Source organism: Chinchilla lanigera, unplaced genomic scaffold, assembly GCF_000276665.1.
Source record: "Chinchilla lanigera isolate Chin_1 unplaced genomic scaffold, ChiLan1.0 scaffold00048, whole genome shotgun sequence".
Classification (NCBI taxonomy): Eukaryota; Metazoa; Chordata; class Mammalia; order Rodentia; family Chinchillidae; genus Chinchilla; species Chinchilla lanigera.
The window spans coordinates 2,172,114-2,198,948 of NW_004955449.1; the positions used below are offsets into that span (position 1 = coordinate 2,172,114).

At 42.4% G+C, this 26,835-nt stretch overlaps 1 protein-coding gene across 8 annotated transcripts in view; it reads right to left on the reverse strand.

Moving 5' to 3' along the window:
* Window positions 1–240: 240 nt before the first annotated feature.
* The window catches only part of Rapgef4 (Rap guanine nucleotide exchange factor (GEF) 4), a 281,014-nt gene continuing 254,419 nt past the window's right edge, over window positions 241–26,835 (reverse strand). For all 8 annotated transcript variants that reach the window (XM_005393203.2, XM_005393202.2, XM_013518784.1 and 5 more), the window contains 8 exons: window positions 22,999–23,124; window positions 22,410–22,588; window positions 19,393–19,483; window positions 15,706–15,756; window positions 14,868–14,955; window positions 14,392–14,456; window positions 4,526–4,580; window positions 241–1,501 (listed from right to left, as the gene is read on the reverse strand). In XM_005393203.2, coding sequence (XP_005393260.1) covers window positions 1,374–1,501; window positions 4,526–4,580; window positions 14,392–14,456; window positions 14,868–14,955; window positions 15,706–15,756; window positions 19,393–19,483; window positions 22,410–22,588; window positions 22,999–23,124 — 783 coding nt within the window. In that variant the 3' untranslated portion in view covers window positions 241–1,373. The remainder of the gene's footprint in view (window positions 1,502–4,525; window positions 4,581–14,391; window positions 14,457–14,867; window positions 14,956–15,705; window positions 15,757–19,392; window positions 19,484–22,409; window positions 22,589–22,998; window positions 23,125–26,835) is intronic.

Below are 26,835 nucleotides of genomic sequence, written 5' to 3' on the forward strand. Positions count from 1 at the left end.
TGAATTTTAGTAAGTGAATGTATTTCCATTAAAAAAAAACAACCCAGGCTGACGGTGTTGCTGAGCAGCAGAGTGTATCCTTAACATGCACGGAACTCTGGGTTCAATCCTCAGCACTAAAAAAAACAAGGAGAGCAGCAGGAGAAGGAGCAGGGACATAGTAACAATAATAATAATGAAGGAAGTAGTATACCTAATAGTCATACCTCTCATGGGAATCAAAACTGAAAAGAACACAACTATTCTTGTCAACAAGTTTATTTAATGAAGATACTAGATGTTATTTACAGAAGATATACATACATACAATTCACATTAAATGTAATCTAACTGTGAGAACAGAAACATGTACTCCAAAATTACATACTAAATAAAATAAATAAAAAGTAATTATTTGGCACAATATCTATTATGTAGCAAATAAATAACTCTATACCATTAATTGAATGAACTATTTACAATCTATTTGAAAGTGCAAAACAATTGTTGAAAATTAAGACATTTGTAATAACATCTAAATCCAGAAAATATGTCTTTTTTTCCATCAGTAACAATAAATTTGTAGCTGAAAGGTTTTTAATGCCCAGGAAAATATTTCAATTTTGGAAAATGCTTTGTGCATATTGTGCTCTTCTGAAATGTTATTTCCTATCTTAACGCTGGCAATTTTAAGAACCGTGGTGTTTCTTAGTGGAATTCTTATGTAGGTAATCTTGAGTTATAAATTTAAAAAATTACATTGTAAACATAAATATTCTATACACCATTCAGAAATTACAGACCAGTCCTCCCTAAGTTACACCCATAGCCATAATGTTTTATAATAACGTGGGCAAGTTCTATGCCTTTAGAGGTAAGTCTATGAAGATGGAATAATAAAACTATAATTTGGACTTACACAGATTCCTCAACACCTGCTCCAAACCCTAAGCTCCAAATCAAGATGTTGAGCTAAAAATTATGAAACTGTAACTAGTCACCACCGATGTATCCGAATCAATCCCCTTTGTAGCACATCTCATACTGTGTACACTCTTGGGATAAGGACCAGGAGCTTGGTATTTCTGTTGACAGTGGATTTCTATCAGGCTCTTCGTGCAGGCCTTATGAAGATGGTACAACTGGAAATGAAACAGAGTGATAACCGATTGGAGGTTCCTAAGCTAGAATATGTAAGCTTTATGGAAGTCAAATAATTTCTTCTCTTGCCATGTAGTTGGTAAGCTGAAAGCGGCCCTGAGGTGTCTCAGGATGTGGCTTTGTTTCTTTTGTAGGATTCCCTAGTGGCATTACAGTCAGTAGTAGCACAAATGGCATTTTTGAAATTTGATTGTAGATTGGAGACAAACCATTGCTCTGGGCATGTTAGATGTCTATGGCCGACGAGGCTCTAATCTGTGCGACATCTGTGATAAAGTTCTCTGGTTGTCAATCACATTTAATTGCCGTACATAACTCCGGACATCCTGATGGTTCTTATTAGCTTGCGCTGCATCAGGACCTGGGGAAGAAGAAAGGGCAGAATTGGCATTGCATTATATATGCATATAAGATCCAGCTTTATTTTCCCTGGCGACTTATTACATTTATCACAGATTCCCGAGTTCTGTCAAGGCCTTTCGACACACCACATTCACTGAAATATTTCCATGTGGTTGTTGTGTCGCCTCCCTTTTCCCCTTCACTTTTCTTTTCCTCCATGGAATCACCTCTTTTGATCATTTTCCTCTGCATCGCACATTGTGGGGAAGGGGAAGGGCACCAAATAACAAGGGAAGCATCTGTCTGATGGCCCCTGATGTCAGATGAAAATTGTTTCCCTTTACCAGCCCACCTCTGTCTCACACATTCTGTGTCTTCACCTCCTTTGAGCCAGAAGAGGGCTGACGTCAAAAGACATAGTTTCATTAGCAATTCACAAAAACACTTAACACCTGCACCGAACTGAAGCAAACAGGGAGATGATGAGGTCCTGACTGCCCCCTTCACTTGGGTTCAGCATGCGGCATTGCCACACAGACTGTGTGCTCTTAGAGACTCCAGATTCCAGGAAAACCCAACTTAGGGGCCGATGTTATGACTTTACTACACCTTGGATCTTCTCATGCTACCTGTTCTGAAAACCCAGTGGCCATTCTATCTGACTTTACTGAAACCAGTGCTGCAAGAATATCCAGTGCTGACAGCCCTACACAGGCACTACACAAAGATGAGGAAGGCTGCATTTGATAGCTGTGAATTAGAAACACAGTTCCCTTGGGAAGACTGCCTGGCTTCTGAGAGTCTCTACCGTGTAGGAATCTGTGTTCAAACTTGCCAGCTCTTCCTTTTTCTTTTCTTTTTTTCCCTTTTCCTTTCTTTCCTTTTTCCATCCCTCATTTCCTTCCTTTCTTCCCCACTTTCTTCTTCCCTTTCTTTTGAGAAATAAGAAATCTAAATTTCTGCCCTGTGAATTCTCCCAGTTGTTAAGAGGTGACATTTCAAAATAAAAGGGAAAAATGCTCTGTTTCAATTCAACATCTCCATTGTGATTTCTGGCCATCTCTGTTCCATGGATCACTGTGTTTGGGGCCACTGGCCCAGTCAAACAGCAGAAGTGGCCAAGCTGGAGTCTGGACTTCTGACCAGAGTTCTCCCAGCCACTATGGAACAGAGCTTTCTGCAATCTGGTTGCTCCTGTTCCATCATCCACCCACTACTCGCTGAGACAATTAGGATGCCATCTGCATAGGGGTGAAGGGGAGAGGTGCAGGTCTGCACACAGAAAAGCAGAGAAGATACAAAGGCCCCCACTTTCTGTAAGAAGAAACTCATCAGTATAATTATCACATATAAATAATACCACAGTGAACTGCAGAACACATTGTGCTTTATTTCCTCTGCTTCTCGCTGGCAGTGTACTCTACACGTACAATATACTGTAATTACATTGTATATTTCCCCACAATGTTTATGAATCTATTCCTATAGCTTTATCTATAGATTGTTGACTTCAGAGCTGAACAGCTGCTGTTTACCAGAAGTTACTGATAACTTCAACAAGCACAGTGGAGATTAAAAAAAAAAAGCCCTCCCTCCCCCTAGACATAGAAGAACATAGAATGGACTTCCAAAGAGGTTCATAGCACAAAGCAGATTTTACCACAGTTCTTTGGTTCTTGAACCTCAATGAATCCCCTCTTAAGGCTAGGAACTCTCTCAGGGACAAAATATTTTGGATATAACTTCAGGAATTTCCTGGATCCTTCTGAGGGCCATGGATCTAGACTGCAAAGCCCTGTTGTAACTGGTGATGCTTACCTATTCTTGTATCACTTGTACAACTGCCTTATGACCATGTCTTTAAATGTGCAGTAAATTACTATTGGAAAAGATGGTGAGACACTTTAATTCTGATGGAATCCACATAGGAAATAGTTGATGATCCCGAAGACTATTCTTACTTTGGTACTCAGAGAGGACACAATTATTTGAATTAACTTTTTAAAGATCTACCTGCTCCCCAAGTCAAGATTACTTTTCCAAGATCTTTCCCTCTGTGCATTAAAAACAAAAAAGAACATTTGGCTGTTGTAGCACCTCACGTCAGTGAACTCTGAATTTGGCCCATCTTGCACTACAAAGGGCAAACCATTCTGCTTCACAAAACAAGAATCTTTAGTTTCTTGGTGTTGGGTGTATGGGAGGTGATGGTATTAGTACGCACATGGTCATGCTTATGTCATTTTGTCATGTAGTTGTGAGCCAAATTTCTTCAAGTAACTCATAGAACGACATTAACCAAAAACTTCAAAGGGTCTACATCCTTATTCACAAACCAGGATATGGAAGCCAAAGCCTGGTCCTAGGCAGAGGAGATGGTAGCACTGGTCTAGCATGACCATCTGGTGCTATGATGCAACCTAACTTCTGACAGATTATGACTGTTCTTTATTAGCTGTAATATTTTTCAACATATTAAAGCATTATAATAGTTCTTATGATACCTGCTTAAATTTTTAAAAACAGCTCAGATTTTCTGAGAATATGAGAAATATGATATGAAGTCCTGCTAAGGGGCTCTTTATGAATATACTATAAACATTAATATATTCTCACAGTGCCCCGACACACTATCATCTTTCCTGGCTTATAAATGACAGAACTGAGTCACCGACGGCTGACGTGAGTTTCTCTACATCAAGCAATGAGTCACACAGAGAGCTGGCTGGAGGTAGGGCTCGTCGGCCGTCGTGCTCTACCTGTTTCTAGTCACAATGGAATGAGCTAATTAATTCTGAAATTCACTCATAAAATAATATTCCTATGGATCCTTTCTAATTTTTAAGAATGTAAATACTTTCTAGTTTCACCACAGCAAAACAAAGTCCTTAAACTCAAGGCCCCTACTGCATGGAATGCAGGGCCCGAAGTGCCTCTGACATGATCAAATGCTATCCAGACTCTTAGAGTGTCTCAGTGGTCTCATTAAAAAGGACTTAATCACCAAGAAATCCACTGCAGGATGCAGCAGCAGTGAACTTACTGAACGGCTGGCTCCGGTAGTACCTCACTGTTCTGGCGGTGTTTGCAATCATGCGCTAAAAGGAATAAAAAAAGAAAAGACAGACAGAAATGCAAGTCAGCTTAGTGTATAATCCCAAAAGGGAAACAAACCATTACTTATTCCAGCTACACTTGGTCCACAGAAACAGCGTGTTCTGAGATGTCAACTCTCTGAAGGCACCTGGTTGATGCATAACCTTTTTAATGACTTCAAAGAGGCACACACATTCAAGTGTACAAGACGTTTTCAGGTAAGGAGTAGAACGGCAGAACTCTAGCCTCGTTTGCTTGATCCCTACAATGTAAAAAGCATTGCTGAGACTGTACTGTAATTCTCAGAAATAGTTTTCACCATCCTTTCCTGAGGTCAGTGTGAATTTGTAACTATCCTAGATTTGAAGGAGGGTTAGCCTGTCAGGTTCCTCAAGGTAAATACAAGCTACTAACAAGGTATGAGATTATACTGACTGAACAGTGAGGAAAGATAGTCTCCCTAGGAATTTTTACACACTATGCATTACTATCCTCTCCAGTCTTCAGTAATATGATTTAATGTTAATCCAAATTGTTTTTCTTTCTTCCTTCTTTCCTTTTACTTCCTTTCTAATTATAACAAAAATATAGGCACATTTTAGAAAATTAGAAAATATTAGGAACAAAGTAAAACCACTTAGAATGTTACTTTACAGAGTAAACTCATTAATATTTTGAAATATTTCATTCTGATATTTAAAAATGAATACATACAACCATACTACAAAAAGTTGAGTCATACTGTATGGACATATTTATTTTGGTTTAATTTTTTCACATTGTATTGTGATTATCTGTGATGTCTCTTGAATTTTAAAACATTTTAAAAATGAGTGTGTATTCCATGAAGTGGACATATTATCACTTGTTTGACCTTTGTTAATTTTGTCATTAGGTAATCTGAATTTCTTTGTAAAGTTTTGGTAGGAATTTAAAAGGGAACATTTTATGCTGAACAAAAGCAGAGAAGAGGAAAAAAATGAAGCACAGAAACAGAAACTTGTAATCCCTGAGGAAAAACACCAGTGAGACCTAAGGATGTACATTTTCGCTCCTGGTGTTTTAACAATGGGTGGCACGCCCTCATCCTGGGCCCAGCCCTTGTGCCGTTTTGCTGCTCCGACTCTGAGGGGAATCCTACTAAGACAGTGGACTAATCGTACTGTTCGCAGAAAATTAATAAAGCTTCACCCAGAAAAAGAGATCCCCCCATTTCTGAAGGGCTCTGAGATTCCAGTCCTTGCTTTCTTCTCTGTGAGACTCTTGGTTTACCAAAGTATAAGAAAATTACTTTGAGAAAGCTTACATAGTGTAAAAAAAAAATCATAGCAGAGTCAGAGCCTTACAAACATATAAATGTGAGCATCATAATGCCTCGCTGAATACCACGGTTTTGAGGACTCTGGCAAGCACTAAATGACATGTGTCTGTGTTGGATGATTTCTCATACACAAAGAGGCAATCGGAAAAGTTTGAATTTCACTTTCATAAAGGATCCTAAAAACCAGCCTGTCTGTTGATCAGCATGAGAAATACATTACAAATACCTTCAAGAAAATGTAACATACAATGTATAATTAGCCTCTGATATATGGAGCCCTGAAATAAACAGTAACTATGATAATTTTCCTGCTAATTTACTTTAAGTTGTTTTTTCACTTCTCTAAAGGCTTTGCATCCGAAGGGCACAAGTATATTCCATGTAGAATTATTGTAATTCTTCAGATATTGAATGGAGTGTAATTACCGAAAACCCTGGGAAATGCTGCCAGTGTGCCCCTCTGAAGAATAATAAAACAATTAGCAGGGGTCAGAAACCTCTTCCTATACCATTTTGTAGGGAGTAATTGTTCTGCTTTTTAGTTTTGAAAGCTAAAACATTTCATTCTGACTTTGGTTTTATACCACTCTTTACAGCTATACTCTGAGGCTTCATAATTTTTAGCTCATTATGTAGTTTAAAATGTGAGAACAATTGTTTAAATCAGTAATTTCCAGTTCCGAAGTTCATTCTACCTTTTTAAATCTTTGATTAATTTTAACAATGCTTTTAATTTTGACATATCCTTTTTAATTGTACTCGAAGATAACTTCAGTCTAACTTCCAAATCCAAATCTGGCTTTACAATGAGGTCCATTCTTATCCTTTGTGAGGTTCAGACAATAGTGTTTAATGGTGTAAACTCCTAGTAATGATGTGTGAACCCCACTTGCAGTTGCTGGTCACTACATGGTTACAGAATGCTTTCGGGGGGACCAAAGAAAGGTTAACCTGATATTTTAACTCCATTCTTTTTTGCACCCAAGACATGGTGGATATTCAATATGCACCCGGACCTCAGAAGTCACTTCCTTGAACCATCTCCAGGGTGCATAATGTTTTCCACAGCCTGCCTAAAAGCTGCCTTGCCACATGTGGTGGGCACACACCTACAATCTCAGGTACCTGGAAGGCTGAGTCAGGAGCATACCAAATTCAAGGCCAGCCTAGGCAACTCAATGAGACCATACCTCAAAATAAAATAAGATAGTGAAATAAAGTGATAGAGTGAAATAAAGTGAAATAAAGAGATAGAGATATAGCTCTGTGGTAGAACATTTTGCCCACCCCATGCAAGGCCACGGCTGGGTTCAGTGGCAGAGCATTTGCCTAGCATGGCAAACAGTCAGACAGACAATAACAAAATTGGCTTCCCACTGTTGGAATGCATCTGGCAAGAGGAATATATTACCTCCAAGGATGGCCCCTTTCATTCATAGACACGTCTGATTACTAGAAAATTCTTTATGACTGTGAGTCAAAGTCTTTCTCCCTTTACTTTGTTCCTACTTCTGAGCTCTGGAGCCCTACAAGAGGCTACTTCTTCAAATACTTAAAGACAACTGTTATGGACATCTTTCCACCCCAGCTCTTTTCTTGTTCAGCCCAACCATCCCCAATTTCTTCAATGATTCTTCCTAAAACAGTTTTGGGTCTCTTCTGGGCAGTCTCTAGTATGATGCTATAGTTGAACAAAGCTCACCATGCAAGGAAATTATCTTCCTTTCTTCCTTCCTTGACCTAGCAGATGTCAGACATCCAAAGGCTATAGAAATTTAAAAAAATTTGGGGAGGCTACTGATGTCTGCTGAACTAACAGTGAATTAACTTCTTGTCCTGCTCCATCTCCATTGAGTTGGTGTTTGAATCCACCTTCTGCTCTATTAATGTGCAGTTGATTATTCCATAGACTAAAGTGGAGGATTTTACATTTATCACCACTGAAATCTACTTAGAGTCTGTCTTCCCACAGATTTAAGCCCCACCTGGGACTTTGATGGCAGACAGGTGTTTATTCATTGGAGTTTCCACCAAGGTTAGCTGAAACGAAGGGTAGAGAGACACAAGGCTTCATTATCCAACTGCCACCCCAGGGCTGGAGCCAAAAATTACACCCTGGCCTTGGAGGTCCTGCCAGAGCAGGTTGGCCTGCCTGGAGCCAGCCAGGCAACTCTGTCACGCCAGGCTAGGGCAGAAATTCCTGACCGCTCCAAAGCAGAGCTTCTTGTCTTTTTTTTTTTTTTTTTTCCCCATCCTAGCACACCTGAAGTTTGTGACACACTCATTAACAATTGGCTCCTTGTGATAGCAATAGGTAATTCAGGGCAAACGGGAGGAGAACATGCTCCCCGAGAAGCGCTGACAGCTTAGTAGGCAAACTGCAGTCCCCTCTTCACTGATTTTTCCTGAGTCTAATTCTAAGCTTGTTTGCAAAAATTAATGTTCCCACAGTTCCTGACCTACAGCTCCCAGAGACGGCCTGCAAAGAAGTCCTGGTGTAGGGAAGCCCAGAGAGGACCCAAGGTGCAGCCTCAGGGCACTGGGCCAAGCTCCTGTATCTAACTCCTCCTTATAGCACAAGACAGTGACTCACAGCAGCTGTCCCTTCTGGGGCTCAAGGTAATGAGTGACCAAGACACATCCGGAGCAGAAGGGGAGAACAGGCACTGCCTGCACCCAGAGCTGAGGCTGCAGCCTCTGGGGCTGATGCAGGCAATTCCCTGGGACCCACTGACATCCAGGTACCTGGTCCTCAAACTGTGCCTTCCTGTGGCACTGTGCCTCAGAGCAGGCTGGCCAGGACAGCATTCCTCTTACCCAGACATGTTGCTAACCCACCAGGACTTGGTGTCCCCAGCTGTCCTGGCCAGCCCCATGCTGACTCTTGAGCCCAGTCCAAGCGCCCCTGCCTCCCTGAGGCAGAGGAAGTGAAGGCTTGTGGGCCCAGTTTTCAAGTTCTGATCGGCAACATCCTGCCCACACCATCTTATGCTGTCACACTCAGACGTGGCCAGCACGGCACTCTTGGTTTAGGCTACTCTGCCTCTTTGTAACGATGCACTGAGAATCTGCTCCTTCACCTCCATCCTCTTCTGACTTGAATGGTTTTTGTGTTTCCTTCTGTTGCTGTCTAAGTACTTTCCCCCCTTTATTTCTAGGGATGGAAGCCAGGGTGCTCTGCCGCTGAGCTACATCCTCAGCCCTTTAACTTTTTTTCATTTTGAGATAGGATCTCAAATATAGTTGGCCTTGAACTTGGGATCCTCCTGCTTCAGCCTCCTGAGGAGCTGGGATTACAGGTTATGATACCGACCATTCTTGTTCTTAATGATTGCCAAATTGCCTTCTCTTTTCTTGTATTTCAACTCCCACTGACTTGACTCTTTCCCCATCTCTATGCCTATCAAAGATAAAGAGTTCTATCAGTTACTCTTTGCTTAGTATAAAGCTCCGTCTACAACATTTAATTATTTCACTCCAACTTCCACATCTTCAAGATAAAACTTTTTTTCCACAATACACAGAAATACATCGTCTGTCTTCCACAAAGATTGTGCCCATGATACGAACCAAAGAGAAGTACCTGGTAGGGACCAGAGGTAAGGAGGACCTGGGAGCTGAATATGTTTTTACATTCAGCTGTACCTGTGGCTGAGGAAGGAGCTGGGTCCTGGCCCTGCTTAGAGATCTGTAATAGCCACAGGGCCCAGGACACAGAGATACACATGTGTCACAGAGGAACATGTTCTCATGACTGTACATTTGGTAGCCGTGGGACGTGGCGGTTCAGGCACCTGAACGGGCATGTGTGCAACACATGTGCCTCTCTAAACTCAGAGAAGGATACTAAAGGATGGACATAGCCACACAGGGAAGAAGGAGACAGAATAATGGCCACTTAGGAACAGAAGACTAAGGAAAAGTCACCTCAAGTCATCCCAGTTTTGCAAAATACTTGAGGAGCCCCTGATTAATCAAAATAGGAAACACTTTTGGATTGCATTTTTATTATAAATCACCCTTTAAAAATGCTTTAGTGTCGGGGCTGGGGATTTAGTTCAGCGGCACAGTGCCTGCCTGGCAAGCGCAAGGTTGTGAGTTTGATTCCTGGTACCAGGAAAAAAAAAAAGCTTCAGTGCATTGTCCTTCTTAAATCCAAGAATGGGATATAAATGGAGTTTTTTTATTCAACAAATATTTCTTGCATATTTACAATATGTCAGACATGTTTATGTGTGCTGGAAAAAAATCAATGGATGCAAGAGACAAGATGGTATGGGACACTGACATTTTAGTAGGGACAATGGGGAGGCAAGCAGAGGAGATCATCTTGGTTTGTGAGAACAGCCATCAAGGTGAGGTTATGTGTCAGAAAACTCTGGGTGTGGGGAGATGGCACTGGAAGTGTGGTTGGGGAAGAACACTTGGAGGAGAAAAGAATACATGAGCTGAGGCCTGAACCATGAGAAAGAGCCAGACAAGTTAAGACTGGGATAATAAAGTCTCAGGCAAACGTGACAGCTAGTGCAAAAGCCCTGAGGCTAGAAGCAGAAGAGAGGCCATCAGTTTTGCCAATATAAACTGAGCACACAGGAAATTTAAGTATGAGATGAGGCTGGGCAGGTGTTTATGGCAACAAGCCCAGGTTGTTTTCGGCAAGCCTTGATTTTATTGTGTTATTGTACATAGTATGATTCTGTCTTCTATTAATACACCCGCAAGAAGTTCTCTTTCCTGGATTTTGCCTGTTGATGCGTCTTTTAATATTCTCGTGACCTAGTTTTATAACCTTTGTTGCAGTTTTTCATGTTTAATAGCATATGTATTTTTTTTCATCTTTTCAACTGCATGTAATCTCCTAAAGAAAAAGAGCTACTTTCTAGATATCTTTGTATTCTCCAACAAAATCCTTTGCCTGGACTCTCATGTTGTATTGCTTTGAAATGTACCCTTTGGAAATCCGCATTTAGTTTGGTCTGGAAAAGGTACATAAAGAAGTAAACTCTCAAAGTATTATACTCCCTAGATTTCCTTCATGTTGGAGAGGTCTGGAAAGTGGGTGTCCTAGAACATTTATATTTTTACACAGAGACTCTCCTTGCTATAGCTTAAGGTAACAAGCCAATGCTCCCTCTATGAATCTTATAAGAAGATCTGGTGACAGAAAACATGTTATTGCTAATTATGTAACTATGTGCCTACTGAATCAAAAATAAAAGAATTCAAAACATTTCTCTTCCTCGATGAATAAGCTTCTGCTATTGTTTCCAGAAATCTAGAAGTTGCCCTATAGTTCTCATTCCAAACAAAATGCCTACTCCAAAAATCATATTCATAAATAAATATACCTACAGATGAAAATGTCTGAAATAGAAGAAGCCTCCTAAGACCGCAGCAACTGTACCTATCAGCACGCTTTATGCAGCCTGGAATAGTGGCAGCCGGCCAGCATATTATCCTCTAATCCATTGCTCGTCTACCTTCTAAGTGTTATAAATATTCATATGTGCCATAGAAAGCTATGAAGGGCTTTATTCAAACATTTTTTGAATACTCCTTTATGTTGCCCCCAAATGAAAGAATGTCTGCCTTTTTTTTTTTTTTTTTTTTTGCGTAAGGATCAGAGTGTGAATTCTCTTTTGTTCATACCCATAAATCCTGAAAAGCAATATGCAACAAATTCTCTAATCCTCATTTCATACCTCAAGGGTGGAGATGCTCAAAATAAAAATACTTAGGGTTGGCATGGTGGTTTTCCATGACTGTGCAGTGAGGCCACCAAGAAAAGGCTTCGGAGTTCCTGGCTGCCCTGGTGACTCCCACCCCTGGCAGGATCTCCCCGGGGACACAGCCCAGCAGCCTCACACTTGTCACCTGGCTGATGGATGGCTAAGAAGGGGCATCGACATCAACCCGCAAAGGAAGAGGTGTCCTTTCCCAGGACCAGCAGCCACTGGTGGCAGTACGGGTGATACAGGGGAGGGGTTCACTAGTTTGTGGGAGAAGATGCTAGAAAGCTTAATAGTGCCAGACTGAGCAAAGCCAGACTTAGAACACGTAATGAAATCTCTTTGAGATTCCATTTCATTTTCTAGTAACATCTAACTCATGGAGGAGCACGTCTGAAAACAAACTGTCTCGTGGTATGATCTATCAAATGAAATAAAATGTATATAATTGTGGAAGCAAAAGACTAAAGTACTCTTCCAACTTCCCTTGTCCCCTCCTCTTCGTGGGGAATGCCTTCCTTTTTAGTGGTGCACATGGGTAGCCAGGAGAAGACTACATTTTCCAGCCTTCCTTTCAGGCCACTCCATTTCTGACCAGTCTATGGGAGGCAAGTGGTAAATGCAACTTCTTATCCTTAGTGGGAAGAGCACCTTTGTCCTCTCTTTTCCACTTCCTGTCGCTGGGATGGGGATACAGTGGTGGTGGGTCATCATGGGCCAGATGACATGGAAAGAGAGAAGCCTGGACCTGTGATTGCTTCTTGGGGCCAACATGCCAAGCCCACTTAGATTTCTAAATGAGAAATAAACTTTTCTTTCTCAACTCTTCATTAATTCAGGGCTCCCTGATTGTAGCCGAAATACTACCTAACTATTCAGTTGCTGTGAAGCAAAAGTGGATGAGCAGGTATAAAGAGCATTCCTCTGCCGGGCACAGAGGAACAGATTGCTATGGACAGAAAACACAGAAACGGGGAGGGTACACTCTCCTGGCACCCACTGAATGCCATCTTAACTTTTCCTTTGCAGGTTATGGGTGGAACCCGCAGGTCTGGAAGCCCAGATGAACACCTATTAGCCTCTCTGACAGATGGCTGCTTTGGTGTTCCTCACTGTTCTTGTTTGCTGTTAACTTTAGTAATCAAAGTTCTAAAGCCCAGTCAACTCTTCAGGAAACCCTGACTTTTACACCTCTGTGCACACGTTCATTTTATCATTCGGAGGTTGGCTCAGCCACACTTCAGTTTGCCTTTCTGGATAAGTGACTCAGAAGATACTTGACTCCTTTGTTAAGCCTTTCATTTTGGAAACATAGAATTTGCTTTTGAGACTGTGGGGAAATTATTTAATCCTCCGTACTAATAAGTGAGCAAGAATTATCTTTTGTACTTTGATCAAAAAAAACATTAAACTGACACAGTGATGGAGATATTCATGTCATGCCTTTGGAGTGGGAGTTGAGGAGGAAAATTGCTAAGGAGCTACCTGCCCTCTGATATAGAGTGTCTTTGAGAAATGTGTACTCAAACTATGCTCTAAGAAGCTGAAGACATAGAAATCTAGTTTCTAGCAGAAGTTGTACTTCCTCATCAGGCTGGGCTTGGCCGTAAACTCATTCCGAAGACAGAATGGTGCTGATTCTTATAGAATTATGCAGGGTGTTTCAAATCCTCCCGGAGTCATGCATCCTACTTTGACTTTAAGAAACACCTGGAATTACAGTTTTCCAGTAAGGGTTCTAAACAACTGGAATTATAATTTTCCAGTAAGGATCCCATTGCACATTAGGCCATGTACCATGGAGCTACCTTAACACAGAGACAGAGAAGGCAAGATCCTCATTTTCTGTTGGGGACACTGACCCACAGAGAAGCAAAAGGACAAAACTAGAAAGTGATGAACCCTAGTACTGAACTTCCTGTGTCCCAAACTCTGCGTCTCATGCACTCTCTTAAGTTCCACATTCACATTGTAAGTCGTAACCCTGGGCAAATGCTCACCCTCGTGGAGATAAAATGCTGCACCACTCTAGCCAGCCAGGTTGCAGCCAGAGATTCACAGACAATGGAGCATTCCATTCATGTGCACCAGCAGATAAAGAAAGATTTTGGCATGATCTGCTTTATTGCTTCATGGATGATAAGAAATAAACCGCAAAGTAACCATGCCAAATTATACTCTGTTTTGCTGGCCAGGATGGAGGAGGGTGGCTAGACAATAGTGAATATGTATTGAATACATATGTGACTGTTCTATATTTTTTATTTAATTTTTTATTATTCAAGTTCCCTCTCCAAACCTGGATGAACTTTACTGGGATAAGCAATACACATTTAGACGGATGCTTCATACTCAAGGCATGCTATAGAGCCTTTTACCTACATGCACTGAACTCAGGCTCGGCAGATAAACATTTCAAAGGCATCCTGGGGCAGTCTAGCTCCACAAACCTTACAACAAAACAACACCGAAGTCACTCTGGAACATTTGTGCATTTTAGCAACAGGCAGCCAAGGATAGCAATACACAACACAAAAGCTAGCTGCTGCTGTGAACCACAGCACAAATACTATTCAGTTTCACAAAAGAGACCTGACAGAATAAAATAGGTAGCCAATTTGAACCAAATAGTTCACAACTCCTTTATGTTTGTAACTACCTTTTTAACATGGCAGCATATATGGAAATTTACTTCCTTTATTAGTATAAATGCAAATTTTATTTTAAAAAACATTACGGTTAATGTTATAATACTGCACCTACCATTTTTTCAAAGTTTACTAGATTGTCAATGAACGTCTTGTTCCCCTCATGAGTAAATGTCATATCTGTAAAGAAATAAAAGCCACATTCTAATCACTAACCGAAATATGTCATACTAAGAAAGCACAATAGCACCATTAGATTATGCAGGCAGATTTGCATAACATTGCAGCTGAAAAAGCTGATAATAGTTCCCTTTATGTAAGGTGTTTAACTTTCTAAATCACTTTACCTGAGATTAGTAAAATTTCTAAATTTACCCTCTGTTTCACTAACAAGGCTTCTAGATCATGGATCCTTGCTCTTCTAATCATTCTCCAAGCCTCTAAAAAAATCAGGGCTGAGAGGAGGTTACAGTGCTGAAGGCTGAGAGGAGGTTACAGTGGCGGGATGTGTTTCCCAAAGAAACAGGGTACTGTTTATCTTTCTTCCCCAAATACGCGCGTACCTGCCTGGCCCACACATTCTCCCATTACCTTTGATGAGCAAAGGCATGAAGGGGATGAGAGGAGGCTCCAGCTTGGCTGCTGTCAGCCTGTAGGCCCTGTGGTTTCTTGAAGGATCCTTAGGAGAGACAGAGAGATAGATGCTGGTCAGTGATGGGTAGCACACAGGACACCCCTTTTACTTCCAGGCACACACAGCTTTGATATTTCACAACCGTGTAGTTTTGAACTGAAGGTAACTACAAAAGGAAGACAGAAGTAAAGGAACAGATTCATTTGTGTTTTTTCAGAAAAAAACTTCACATAGGGCATGGCGGTAGTTTGCTTTCTGTTTCCATCCCGGTTGGAAAGGAGGATTTGCCTCAGGGCCCAGGGGAGAGGGCCCTTTAAAAGCAAATATGAAACGTGTGAAAGAAATCTCAGGCAGACTCCCCTTCCTCAGGCCTCTTTCTGGGAGCCTGACTCACCCCGCTGCCCTGCACTACCGGTTCTGACTCGCCTGCTGAAGCCATCCCATCATTCCTTTCTGTTAACACCTCCCCGGCAGTGGGAAAAAGTAATTTTAGGAAGCTAAGGAAACTGCAGATTCCAACACAGCCACCTGGCTAGATAACAAGGACCCTATTACACTGCTTTTCTTAGTTACACAAATTGACCTTATGCGGGACATAAGTCCTCTTTAAGTTAGTTCCTGAGGGTGCCATTCATTAGTCAGACATGCTTGTTTTAGCAGCACTAAAAGGGATCATAAACTTCTTAAAGTCATACAAGGGCAGATAAAATTTCCGAAATGAGAATTTCAATTCAGCTCATCAGAAATTGGATTAATGCAGACAGTGAACAGAATAAAGGAGCCACTGTCACTTACCATTAAACTTTCAAACTCTGCATAGAACTTCTTGAACTTGCTCGGCAGTTTCTGTTAATGAAATGAAAATGCCACATGCATATGTCAGGTTCAATACCTGGATATGTATCAGGGGTTACCATTTCAGGGGGAAATGTATTTCTTTTGGCTCTAAATCAAACATCGTGGAGACAGACTGGACTGTAAGCTATCCCATCATGTGAGGGTGAGGCTCTGGAAGATAGAGAGCTTGCCTTTGTTAGTCTTAACTTACTTGAACCAAAAGTAACTACAAATGCTTTGATCTTACTGCTTTTATAATATTTTCTAACCTGGATGATTCTTAGAGAAGGCTGTTCCCCAGAATACAAGTGGCCTGGACCTTCACCCTCTTTTTAACTCTCCAATTTTTACAGTTCAAAATTTAGATCACAGAGTAATTAGGATTAAAAGAGTTTTAGAAACAACCCTCCTTCTCTCTTACAAAGTAAGTTGCATGAGAAGAGGGATTTTATTAGTTTTGTTTACTGCTGTTTTCTCAGTGCCTGAAAGAGTGGTTGGATATACTGCAGGGGCTTAATAAATATTCACTGGAATACCTTAAACTTGTGTTTTGCAGATGGAACAAATGAAGTTTTACTGTTTAAATGACAGGTCCAAAGTCAGAGAGCTGACTATGAGCACAGCCCCTGTGATGCATATCACTTCCTTCATTTTCTACCACTTCTATTCCACGTTCTGTGCTTTTCCACATGAGCATTTCTCCCAGGTGATTTCTCTGCCTTGCTATCACATAAACTTTGGTGGTGCCCAGTACACCCATTTCCCATTTCTAGGCTGGCACAGACCCCAGGCCCCCCACTGCGCCTGCAGCTCTACTCCAGTCTCAGTGCAATGCATGACTTCTCATTTTGCTGAGGTTCTGAGTTTTTAGGAAACCTGAACTTCTGACTGCCGACAGGACCAAACCAAGATGGGACAGCAAGCTGTGTTTCCCACCTCAGAACCGTGGAAACATTTCCAAGTCCCAGCACCCAAAGAGCCTCAGCTCGCCTCTGCTCTGCTCTTCCTAGTGACACGTACCCAACATGAGATTCACCAGTTAAGCCCCTGTGATCTTCCGGAAGCTCCTTTCACCTTTTCCTCTCCATGTCTGAACCAGGTTGTCATATTTCCACTTAAAAATCTATAAAAATCTTACTTGGTTTCTAGAAATGATCTCCTATACAGCCTGATACCCATTTCCCCAGTGCTCCTTCTCCAGTTAGGTTTCAGGGAAACCAGGCATCCTTACTTAGAGGGCTCTTCAGAGGGCTGGCAAGAGCAGGGGGCTTTGAGAGATGCACAGACCCCACCTGGAATAGCCACGTCACCACATCAGGTGGTAGCTTTCCATAGCCACAGTCCATTCTTAAAATTAGACCACATTTGGTTAGAGCCAGATGTCTGTGAGCCTAGTCCAGTTTTAGTTGGATCCCTGTCATCCTAGTTCTCGTCACTTCGCTGTTTGACAGGTCCGAGGCAGCAGGACACATGCTAATAAGAAATATTGTGCTTCTTAATCTTACTATCCATCCACACTCTAGGCTTCAAGAACAGTGCCCCAGCAGTGGCCATTCTGCCCACCCAAGGGACATTTAGTACTATCTGCAGGTATCTGTGTGGTCACAAGTGGGGCGGGATAAGGTAAGATGAGCTACTGAAATACAGTGGGTAGAGGTCAGAGAAGCTGCTAAGTATCCAACAAGATACAGAACAATCCTCCATGACAAGGCCTGTCCTGCCCCATATCACCAGAGCTGAGGCTGAGAGACTTCTCCAGACTACACTCCCATTTGCTGCACTTCAGGTCGGTCTTCCCTTGTACTGAGAACCCACTCTGTTTCCATGTGGCTTAGCTTGACTTTCTGTTCCTGCTCTTTGACTGTTTCACACACGTTCTATAATTCCTTGCACTCATGGCCATTCCTTACACTGCACATGCGGCCACCATGCCACTCGCTGGAGTCGTAGGGGAAGCCACTGGGGGGTTCTCAACAAATACAGGGAGAGAAACCCAAATCAAAGATGCTCGTGCATGAAAGCTCTCCCTGCAGGATTACATGATTACATTTCGCCTTAAAAAATAGAGGTTTATGAATGATGAAAGGCTAATCTTCTCTTGTCAGCCACATACAATGATGGACATGATGCTCACAGACTCAGTACTCCAATCCCCAGAGAAACTGTAGGGCCGGCCAATTAGCAATTGCCTTTCACTGACTGCAAACCGGCCAATTAGCTCTGTCTTTTGCTGCCTGCCCTGTCCCAAGCAGTCTCCCATTTTTCTCCTTAGCACAGGAGAAGGGACTTGGATAGTATTTCCTGTGTGCTGTGGTCTCATTATTCTGGCTGCTGCTACATGAGACCTACCCCTGGCTTCCCTGGATCCATCCATTTTCCCCAACCAACTTGTTTGGACTCTGTGGGGGCCTTAGACATGGGAAGCAGGCTGAGGGAAAGCAAACCCTCTGAGGGGAAATCCGAAGTCTCCAGAAATTCCAGAGCCTTGGGCTATAAGACAGGGGCTTCGGAGCCTAGGTTTACTGGCAGCTCTCACTCTGTCCTTTTGCCCCTGCATGGCACACAGGCCTCACCAACTCCCTCATTCCTATATTCAGGGGATGAGCTGCTGTGTGCTGCATCTGCCTGGAATTTTAAGAGAAACCCAAGACAGAAGGACTTGTGAGGACCTGCCCTATAAACAATGGAAACGTTTAAGAGGGACAGAAAGAAAATAGTTTCAGGAAAGAAGCACGAAGATCATTTCACGAGAAACATTAGAGATGCAAACAGCTGCCTGTATGCATCGGTGCAAACTGAGTCTGTATTATATACTCCTTGCCCTCTTTTCTGTGTCCCACATACTTTTTTATTTTTAGTAGGAGTCTATTTTTGTGTGTATGTTCTATTACAGAGTAGTATTTCTTCAACTATATGCCACATGTAAGAGGTCAGGCACAGTTTGAGTTCTAAACTAATGCTAAATGGAGATGTTTTCCCGTTTGAATAATCCACTATCAACAAACCACTCATCTTACAGAACTTCACAACACACCTGCACAACTTTTGCCTCAAACAGAATTCCAGCCAACTGTTGTTCCTCTGCAGAGAGAGAAGCCTGCCAGGTGGTTAAGAGACACTTAGTACTGAGCTGCTCCAAACAGTTGGCTTCTGGACTCTTCCTCCCAGGAGGAAGATGACTACTGGGATAAAAATGGATCTTCTGTCCTCTTTCAATCAGAGGTAAGGTGTAGTGCAAAAGCAATAAAGCAGACATTTCCGAGAGCAATAAAATCTATGAGCAAAACTTTTGCAGGCATCCAAGTGATGTTGGTCCTTTATGTCACATCTAGGAACTGCATTTATTATTATTTACATTATGCGTATGGAGAAACTGAGATCCCCAGACAGCCCTACAACACCCCCAACACACACACACACACACACACACACACACACACACACACACACACACAAAGACAAAATCTTTTTAAAATTCTCACTCTAAAGCAATGGGAAAAAGGAGACAGGTCACTTCTCTCCAAGTGTCCCACCTTTTCCATTGTTAGACCAGTGTGAGTGATATTTCTACAGAAAAGCCCACCGGTGAGCCTGTGTTTTTCTTCTTAAGGCAAAAGTCACAGCGGGATCTCCGCTGAAGCTTACCTCCCACGTGAGTGCTAAGCGGCTCACGGCAACGTTACTCAGTCCCATGACGATGGCAAAAAAAGAGTTCAGATTTTTGTACTCCTTACAGCTGAAACACAAGAGCAGCGTGTTTGAGTAAAATGCTACTTTTGAGAGATTTTTAGAAAAAAAAAGTTAGAGTTCTATTTCCTGACAGTCATTAATATTCGTCAGGACTCCTCCATGTGAACAGGCAATGATAGATTTAATGCACGTATAAGTTCCGCTCGAGTAACCGTGTTCGGCTGTTTGATTTCTCACTGTCATTTTAGAAAGTTGATGATTTTGGCCATCGAGATTGGGTTTTGACAAGTAATTTAAAGACACCTCCCCCAGGGGTTGTTTCTATAATCTCACACTTGGTAAAAGCCGTATTAGACCTGGAGGGAACCATCCCACGGGACAAGAAGAGAGAAAGCAAAATATCTTTGGGAACTTTCAGCCCTTTACCCTAGAGGTGGACGCTCTCCCAGCAGCTTGAGGAGAACTAAGGACTTCATGATGCTGCTGCCCTGGTTCCTACCTGCTATACAAATACTTCTGATTTGTTAAAAAATAGCAACTCACAAGCATGATTCCTGGGTTGCACACTTAATCTCAAGATTCAAAACAGAAATAGTCTAAACAATGGATAACAAAATAACCAAACTTTCTGTGTTTTACAGACACTGACAAAGCCGATCATTTTTGGGGGGTGGTGGTGAAGGTCTCACTTTGTAGTCCAAGCTGGCCTTGAACTTGTGGCGATCCTCCTGCCTCAGTCTTCCAAATGCTGGGGTACACCACCATGCCCAGCCCAAAGCTCATCACTTTGAATTTGCACTTATGCAACTACTAGCTTTTATGAACTCATATATAGGAACACAACATGTAGATCAAGGTCAGAATTTCTTAGCAGAATGCTAAAGTCTAGCCCAGGTAAGGAACCCCTAACTTCTTTATCCTAGGTTCCTGAAAAAGGACAGAATTCCTTTTGCAACAGGCATAACCCTTCACCTTAACTCACAGAGTTATCTAAGTGGACTACGCCATCACCAAATCCTGTCTACATTTTTGCAAAAGGCTAATAAATGGTTGCATTTGCTACCCATGTTCTCCTTGCAAAGGTCTCAATGAGGAGTTCTTCTGCGGTCCATGTGGAAATGGGGAAATATGTTCCCCAGAAGCCCCGGTGTATCTGGCCCATCTGTAGGAAGCAAGCAAGGCCTTTCTGGGGCTGGGACAGTGGCTCACTGGTCATCTCAGGGGCTGAAAGGTAACTGGGAGACACCAAGGCTGCAGGCAGCAAGTGTGATCACACACATTTTTTTTTTTTTTTGCCTTTGTCTTATGCACATGATCTTGGAAGAATAAGTGCAAGGCTGTAGACCAGTGGTCACTGTTGTGTGACCAACTAACTTTATCACTTAAGTGAAATCATGAGATGTCTGTGTGCCTCAGTTTCCTTGCACGCAAACAAAGGATAACAACACCAGTCCAAGGGCTTGAATAGCATATGTTGCAGTTCCCTAAAAACATCAAGTTTAAACAGATGTCACTAGATTTCCATCACGTTCTTATAGGCCGCAGAGTTATGAAAGTCCGCAATCTCCAGCTGGACTGTATGAGTAGCTCCATCCTGGGACAGCAAGCTCAGCGCAGGGCTTAATAATGACTAGATAATATAAACCAATTTATACCAAAGGCGAAGTGTGCCTACTCACATAACCAGAAGGAAAAGAGTAAGAAAGGCAAATCCATTTTTAAAAATCCCAGAAGTTTTCATGCTAGGCTTCTACGCTGCCTGTATAAAAATCACAGGAGTTAGCTGAAAAAGGCTTTCTTTCTCCTCCTCATTTAGCATCCAGGCCAAGGTGAAGAGAGAATGTGTTCCTTGTGTTGGGAAAGCACACTGTCATAGTTTCCATAATCCACTCATTCCAGACACTGAAGGCATTTGTTCTTTGCAATCAGGTTGTTCACACTTCTAGGGAAGGCAGCTATCTCTGCACCAGCGATGCATATGGAATGTTTGACCAGAAGCTAACTCTTTCTCTTCAAGTAGCCAGCTTTTCCCAAAGAAGAGGTAGCAGAATTTGGACCCAAGGGATTTGGTATTCCATCAAACCCTAAAAATTCTGGCAAAATAACTCAGGGCATTTGGCAAGCTGATAGCTATTAAACATCAAGCAACCTTTATTTCTTTGTTTAGCCCTGGAAATGAAACTCCACATGGGCTCTAAACTGGCTCAAGAAAATTGCCTGGCTGGGGTTACTTGTTCTCCCAACCTTCCTGTGCTCCAGCTCCCTGCCTTTAGAAAGGAAAGGAGTCTCACAGCCACAGGCCAAATTTAGCCTTTTATTTTTAGCACTGTGGTGATACCAAAAACATGGAAGTAAACAGGAGGTTGTCAGGCATATCTAAATAGCAGGAGAAGATTAAATTCATGTCAGGGAGAGATCTAACTGGCCCCCACAGGAAATAAATTGCTTCCCATGAAGTGCTGTTAAATAGAATATGTATAAGATGCTTGCTTTTTCTGATGTTTATGGAGATGATTTTCTTGTACCAGGTTAGCTCGCCTTTATGCATTTTACTGATTTTATTTTGGCTGAGCTGGATGTGCTGTTGTTCCAGCATATTCTACTGCCCTCTACTGGTTAGAACGTGCTATGCTGGACAGCCATCAGCTTCCTGAGCTTATACAACTTTGCCCCAACACAACTTTGTGGAAAGACTAAACCAAAGGAAGAAAAAAAAAATCGAGTGGTTCCAAGCAAAAAGAAAGTCATGGTTTTGAATCTAGCATCAGTCCTGCAAGATATTAATTTACATATTGATGTCAAATATAACAAAAGGTAGAAGAAATTCATCTCTTACAAGAATTCAATGATTCATGAGCCACTGTGGCTGGTCTTTGTGCCTGAGTAGTTCCTGTTTCCTGCTTTCTTTTTTAAGGTGTAGTCTAAGAAAACAAAAGGAAAACACAGCTCAGGTTTTTCTCTTCCATACTTACTGGGCTGCTATCTTAATAAATTTCTTTAGGAGCTGAACACGCTTGCTGAGCTGGGAACAAAGGCAGATCTCAGTGACAACCCAAAACTGAATTTCATTAAATCTCCTCAGGAACAAGTCCAAGTTTGCTGTGGTCTTTTTAAAATTATGCCTTCCAAATGTGTGATAGATTAGCTCCAGCTAGAACAGAAAGGAAAAAAAAACAATTTCACATATTTGTTGGGTTTTAAATCAAAACACCAGCCCGGTTGCAAATGTGAATTCCATCCTTGACCTGGATATAGCTTGTCCTACAGAGCTGAAGGGCTTCCATGAGGCTCGGTAACTATATAAATGCTAACTAGGGTTTATTGGCTCACTGTACTCAGGAAGAGAGAGCACTCGTGGCATAGCATAGCACCGTAAGGATGTTGCTTTAACACTCAAAGACTTTATAACAGGCTTTGCTAATCAACTCAATATGAAAAAAAAAATCCTTGCATATGTTTTCCATATGGCAGCACATGGTGACAGTTACAGTTCAGCAGGGCCAGCAGGGTTCATTCGCAACTGCTATTGTCCCTCCTACGGCACCTGACTGGGCAGCTCACCTCGTGCACACAGTTGAAGAGTTCCCAATCATAAAGTGTCATCTGGTACGCCAAGTCTTTGGAGCTCATCAGCTCAAAAGTCCCCACTGTCCCAACAGTTGGGCCTTCTTGTTCCGGTAAGGGAGTCTGTGGATAATAGCGCAAAGATACATCAGCGTCTCAAAGGAGACAAGTGTCTAGGGCTGGAGGCGATCTGATTCTGGAGCTGCTTTTCTGAAAAATCTTGAAACTTTGATTTTACTCAGGGAGAAAGATGCCTTTGCTTTTAATGCCACTTGCTTTGGTGCTACCCTTATAGTCATGAGTATCTTTCTAATCAACTCTGCCGACTGGAAAATGTGGACCACGGCAAATGAGAGTAGGTGAAGGGTGACCTATACAAGGCCTCTTATGCCTGGCCCTGGTCCCAAGAAAGAAAGAAAAGGTCCCTAGAAAGAAAGAGAAAGTCCCTATGCTCTTTTTTCCCCGCTGGAAAAGATGGAGTTCTTAGAGACTTTCCCCCTCCTGTTTCCCACTAACACTGTTCCGGAGCAAGCTACCGGCATGACCCTTTGGATGTTCATCCACGCTGCTTCTTACTACTGCTGGTGACTCTGGTCAGGCTCCTGCAGCTCCCTCCCTGCAGCACACGGCCTGGGGTGGCGAAGTGGCAGACAGCACCTGCGCTGAGGTCACACCCAAGGGCTGATTCCTCTAACCCTGGCTGCTGTTGTGCTGAGAAGATACTCCAATGGCCATGCAGTTTGAGGATAGATTTTAGAAGACCAAATTCTGCTACTTTTGGAAGACACTTGGTCAAAATTTTCATGACTTACTGACCTCATTTTTACATTATGAAAAAGGATATAAAGTATTTTTACCTAGGAAGATGAATGATATATATGCAAAGGAAATGATACACAATATATAAATATCTATATATAAAATTGGCAGTATAGACATGAAAAAGTATAAAAATGAAAAGAATATTTCCCAACATGACGCTAACCATATGTGGATACTCAGTATTCCTGTCAGGGGCATGGAAATGTAGTTCAGTGGTAGAGCACTTATGGAGCATACATGAGGCTCTAGGGTCCCAGCACGACCAAGACAAACAAACAAATAAATAACAAAATTCATGCCCAAAGTACTGATATTACTTAGGTTTCACCATCATCATCATCTTTATCATCATTATCACCAGAACCATTCTATAAATTCCCCTCTGCATTCTGAGTACTAAAGAAATTATATGTTCACTGGAGCTGGGGGTGTAGCTCAGAGGTACAACATTTGCCTAGCATGTGTGAGACCCTGGGTTCAACCTCCAACACTACAATAAAGAAAAAAGAAAAAGAAAAAGGGAAAAAGAAAGAATGAAACTATATGTTCAGGGCACTGGTGGTCCCTGCCTTTGAAAGTCTACAGTCTAAAGAGGGCCAACCGAGTTCCCTGTGTGAGAGCCAACCTTGACCAACATGGACAGTCAGCTGCTGGTCTTCATCGGCCTATCTGGAGCGACACTGACACACACAACTCCCAGCTGTAGAGATGAACAGGCTAGGAAACCGAAATGGGCTTTTCGAAAATTATTGGGTATCTGAAATGAATGCATGGCCTTCAGTATTTCTTGGAAAAAGATGCTGGGCTTTAAAAGATGCAGCAGATAAACTGATCTAAGGAGCAAGCTTTTCCCTGAGTACCACGGATTGTGCATCGGAGGATGGTGGATGGCAAGGGAAGTCTGAAAGTGGGGAAGCTGTCTGTCAGGAACAAGAGAAGACAGGGGGGCCCATGGACAGCTTTTAGAAAGTTTTTCAGTACTAGATTTGGCATCCCCTCTCCTTGTGCTCCTACACCCTCTGTGCTCTAGGTGGCATCTGTCACACTGGATCCTCGCTGATTATGCACCGGTGGCTCTCACTACACTGTGAACTCTTTGAGGGATACAGACCATTGTGGATGGGTCTTTGAAACCATCCTGGAGTTGCAACCATCGACAGGGGCTGGAATGATGAAATAGGTCCTAAATAAAAGTCTAACAAAGCAGTGAATGGGTAAAAAGAGTCAAATAACAGTATAATGAGGATTTTTAAAAAATAATTTTCTTTCTACTAACATTTCTGCTTAAAAAAATGTCGAGGGAGTAGAGCTGCAGAAGTCAAGCCCTTAAGCATGAGGATAAACACTGGTACTCTACTAATTTTAGACAACACAATTTAACACTAAAACTTGTTCTCTTCCAGGCTGTTTGGGTTAGTCACAATGCCCTCACTTAACTGTAAGCTGTCATAGGGACAAGGGCCCTGGGGCACTTGTCCTATTGGGCACAAAAGCAAGCCCAGCCCCGAGTGAAAAGCAGATACTTCGTGAGGATGTGTCAGCAGAATGATCAGAAGGTTTGGCCAGCACTCTACTGAAGACTCACCCCTGCATCACACTTCCTACAAGGACTGTCCTCAAAGGAACACTTCAGCAAGCCAGAGGAGGAGCTACAGGTAAGGTTCAGCCCCCTGCAGCACAGCAAATGGCAGCACGCTGACGGGGGAGAAGCTCGGCTCAAAGTACTTGTTGTGAAGTAAATTCCTTTCAACCACTGAGGCCTCAGAGTGGAAGATAAGCAAGGACTAAGCCCTTGGAAGGCTGCAAGACTATGCCAATAAACAGAGGCTTAGAAGGTTAGTATCTGCCCCTCAGGGAGCTGGAGACAGTCCACAAGCCTATCCAGCCACCACACTGCCTGACACCCTGGCCAAGAACCAGCTGGCAGCGGAGGGCCCTGCGCCCCGTGCGGTAAACATGTCCCATGGCACCTTCAACAGGGCTTCAGCAGCATGGTTTTTCATGGTTTCCTTTCTAGGAGAGGGGAGCGTGACTCAGAACACCGCTTCTCTGTCCCTTGATGTTGAGAGATATTTATTTAGCAAGCATTGAATGCAGAAGACTGAAGAACACAGGGAAAGGACTGCGAGCCAATTCCAACTTTACAGCGCTGGTGGCTCAGGAAAGGCTCAGGCCTGGAGGGACAGGGATGAGCACAAGAACCAAAGCAATGCAATGCGTGCAAAGGTCTTCTCCTCCCGAATGCAAGGCATTGTGAAAAGCATTGTCCTCACCTGGAAATCAGGATCCTAATCAGAGGAAACAAGCTCTGAAAAGTGAATCTTTTTCTTTTAGTTTGCAGCCCTGGGGATCGAATCCATGGCCTCAGGCACTCAACCATTAAGGCACCCTTAGTCTGAGAACCTTGAATTCACCTAGAAAACCTGATTTGACTAAACCTGAATTCTCTTCCCAAATTCAAGGCAATTTACCTCTAGCTCTCACATCATCCTTTTCGTAGAAGGGAAGCCCTAGGAGTCCAGAGACTGAGAAAACTAGTTTCTCTACTCTCTGAATTGGTCCCACAGGATAAGATATTTTAATAACTACTTACTTCCATGCCTAGTTTTTCTAGGATGAACAGAGATGAACATGCTCTTTATTCACAGAAAGCTCTATGTGGTTGGGAACAAGTGCTTTGGAGACTTAGGGAAGGCTTGGGCCGTTGGCGTTCCCCAGCCAAGGGAAAGACAGTGCTTGCAGGGAACAGCATTGCTCTGAGGGCTGATGACGGCTTTGCCAAAGTCCTATCCACATCCCACCTAGGAGTCTTGTAAGCAGTGGTATCTTGCTTTTAGGAAAGATTATTTCCACCCTGACCTAAATATTCATATTTTTAATATTCAACGTTCATATTTAAATTTAACATTAAATGTAACGTTAAATTTACCATTACACTTCATGTTTAAATTGGGGACATTGGGGGCTGGGGACTTAGCTCAGCGGCAAAAGCACCTGCCTGGCAAGTGCAAG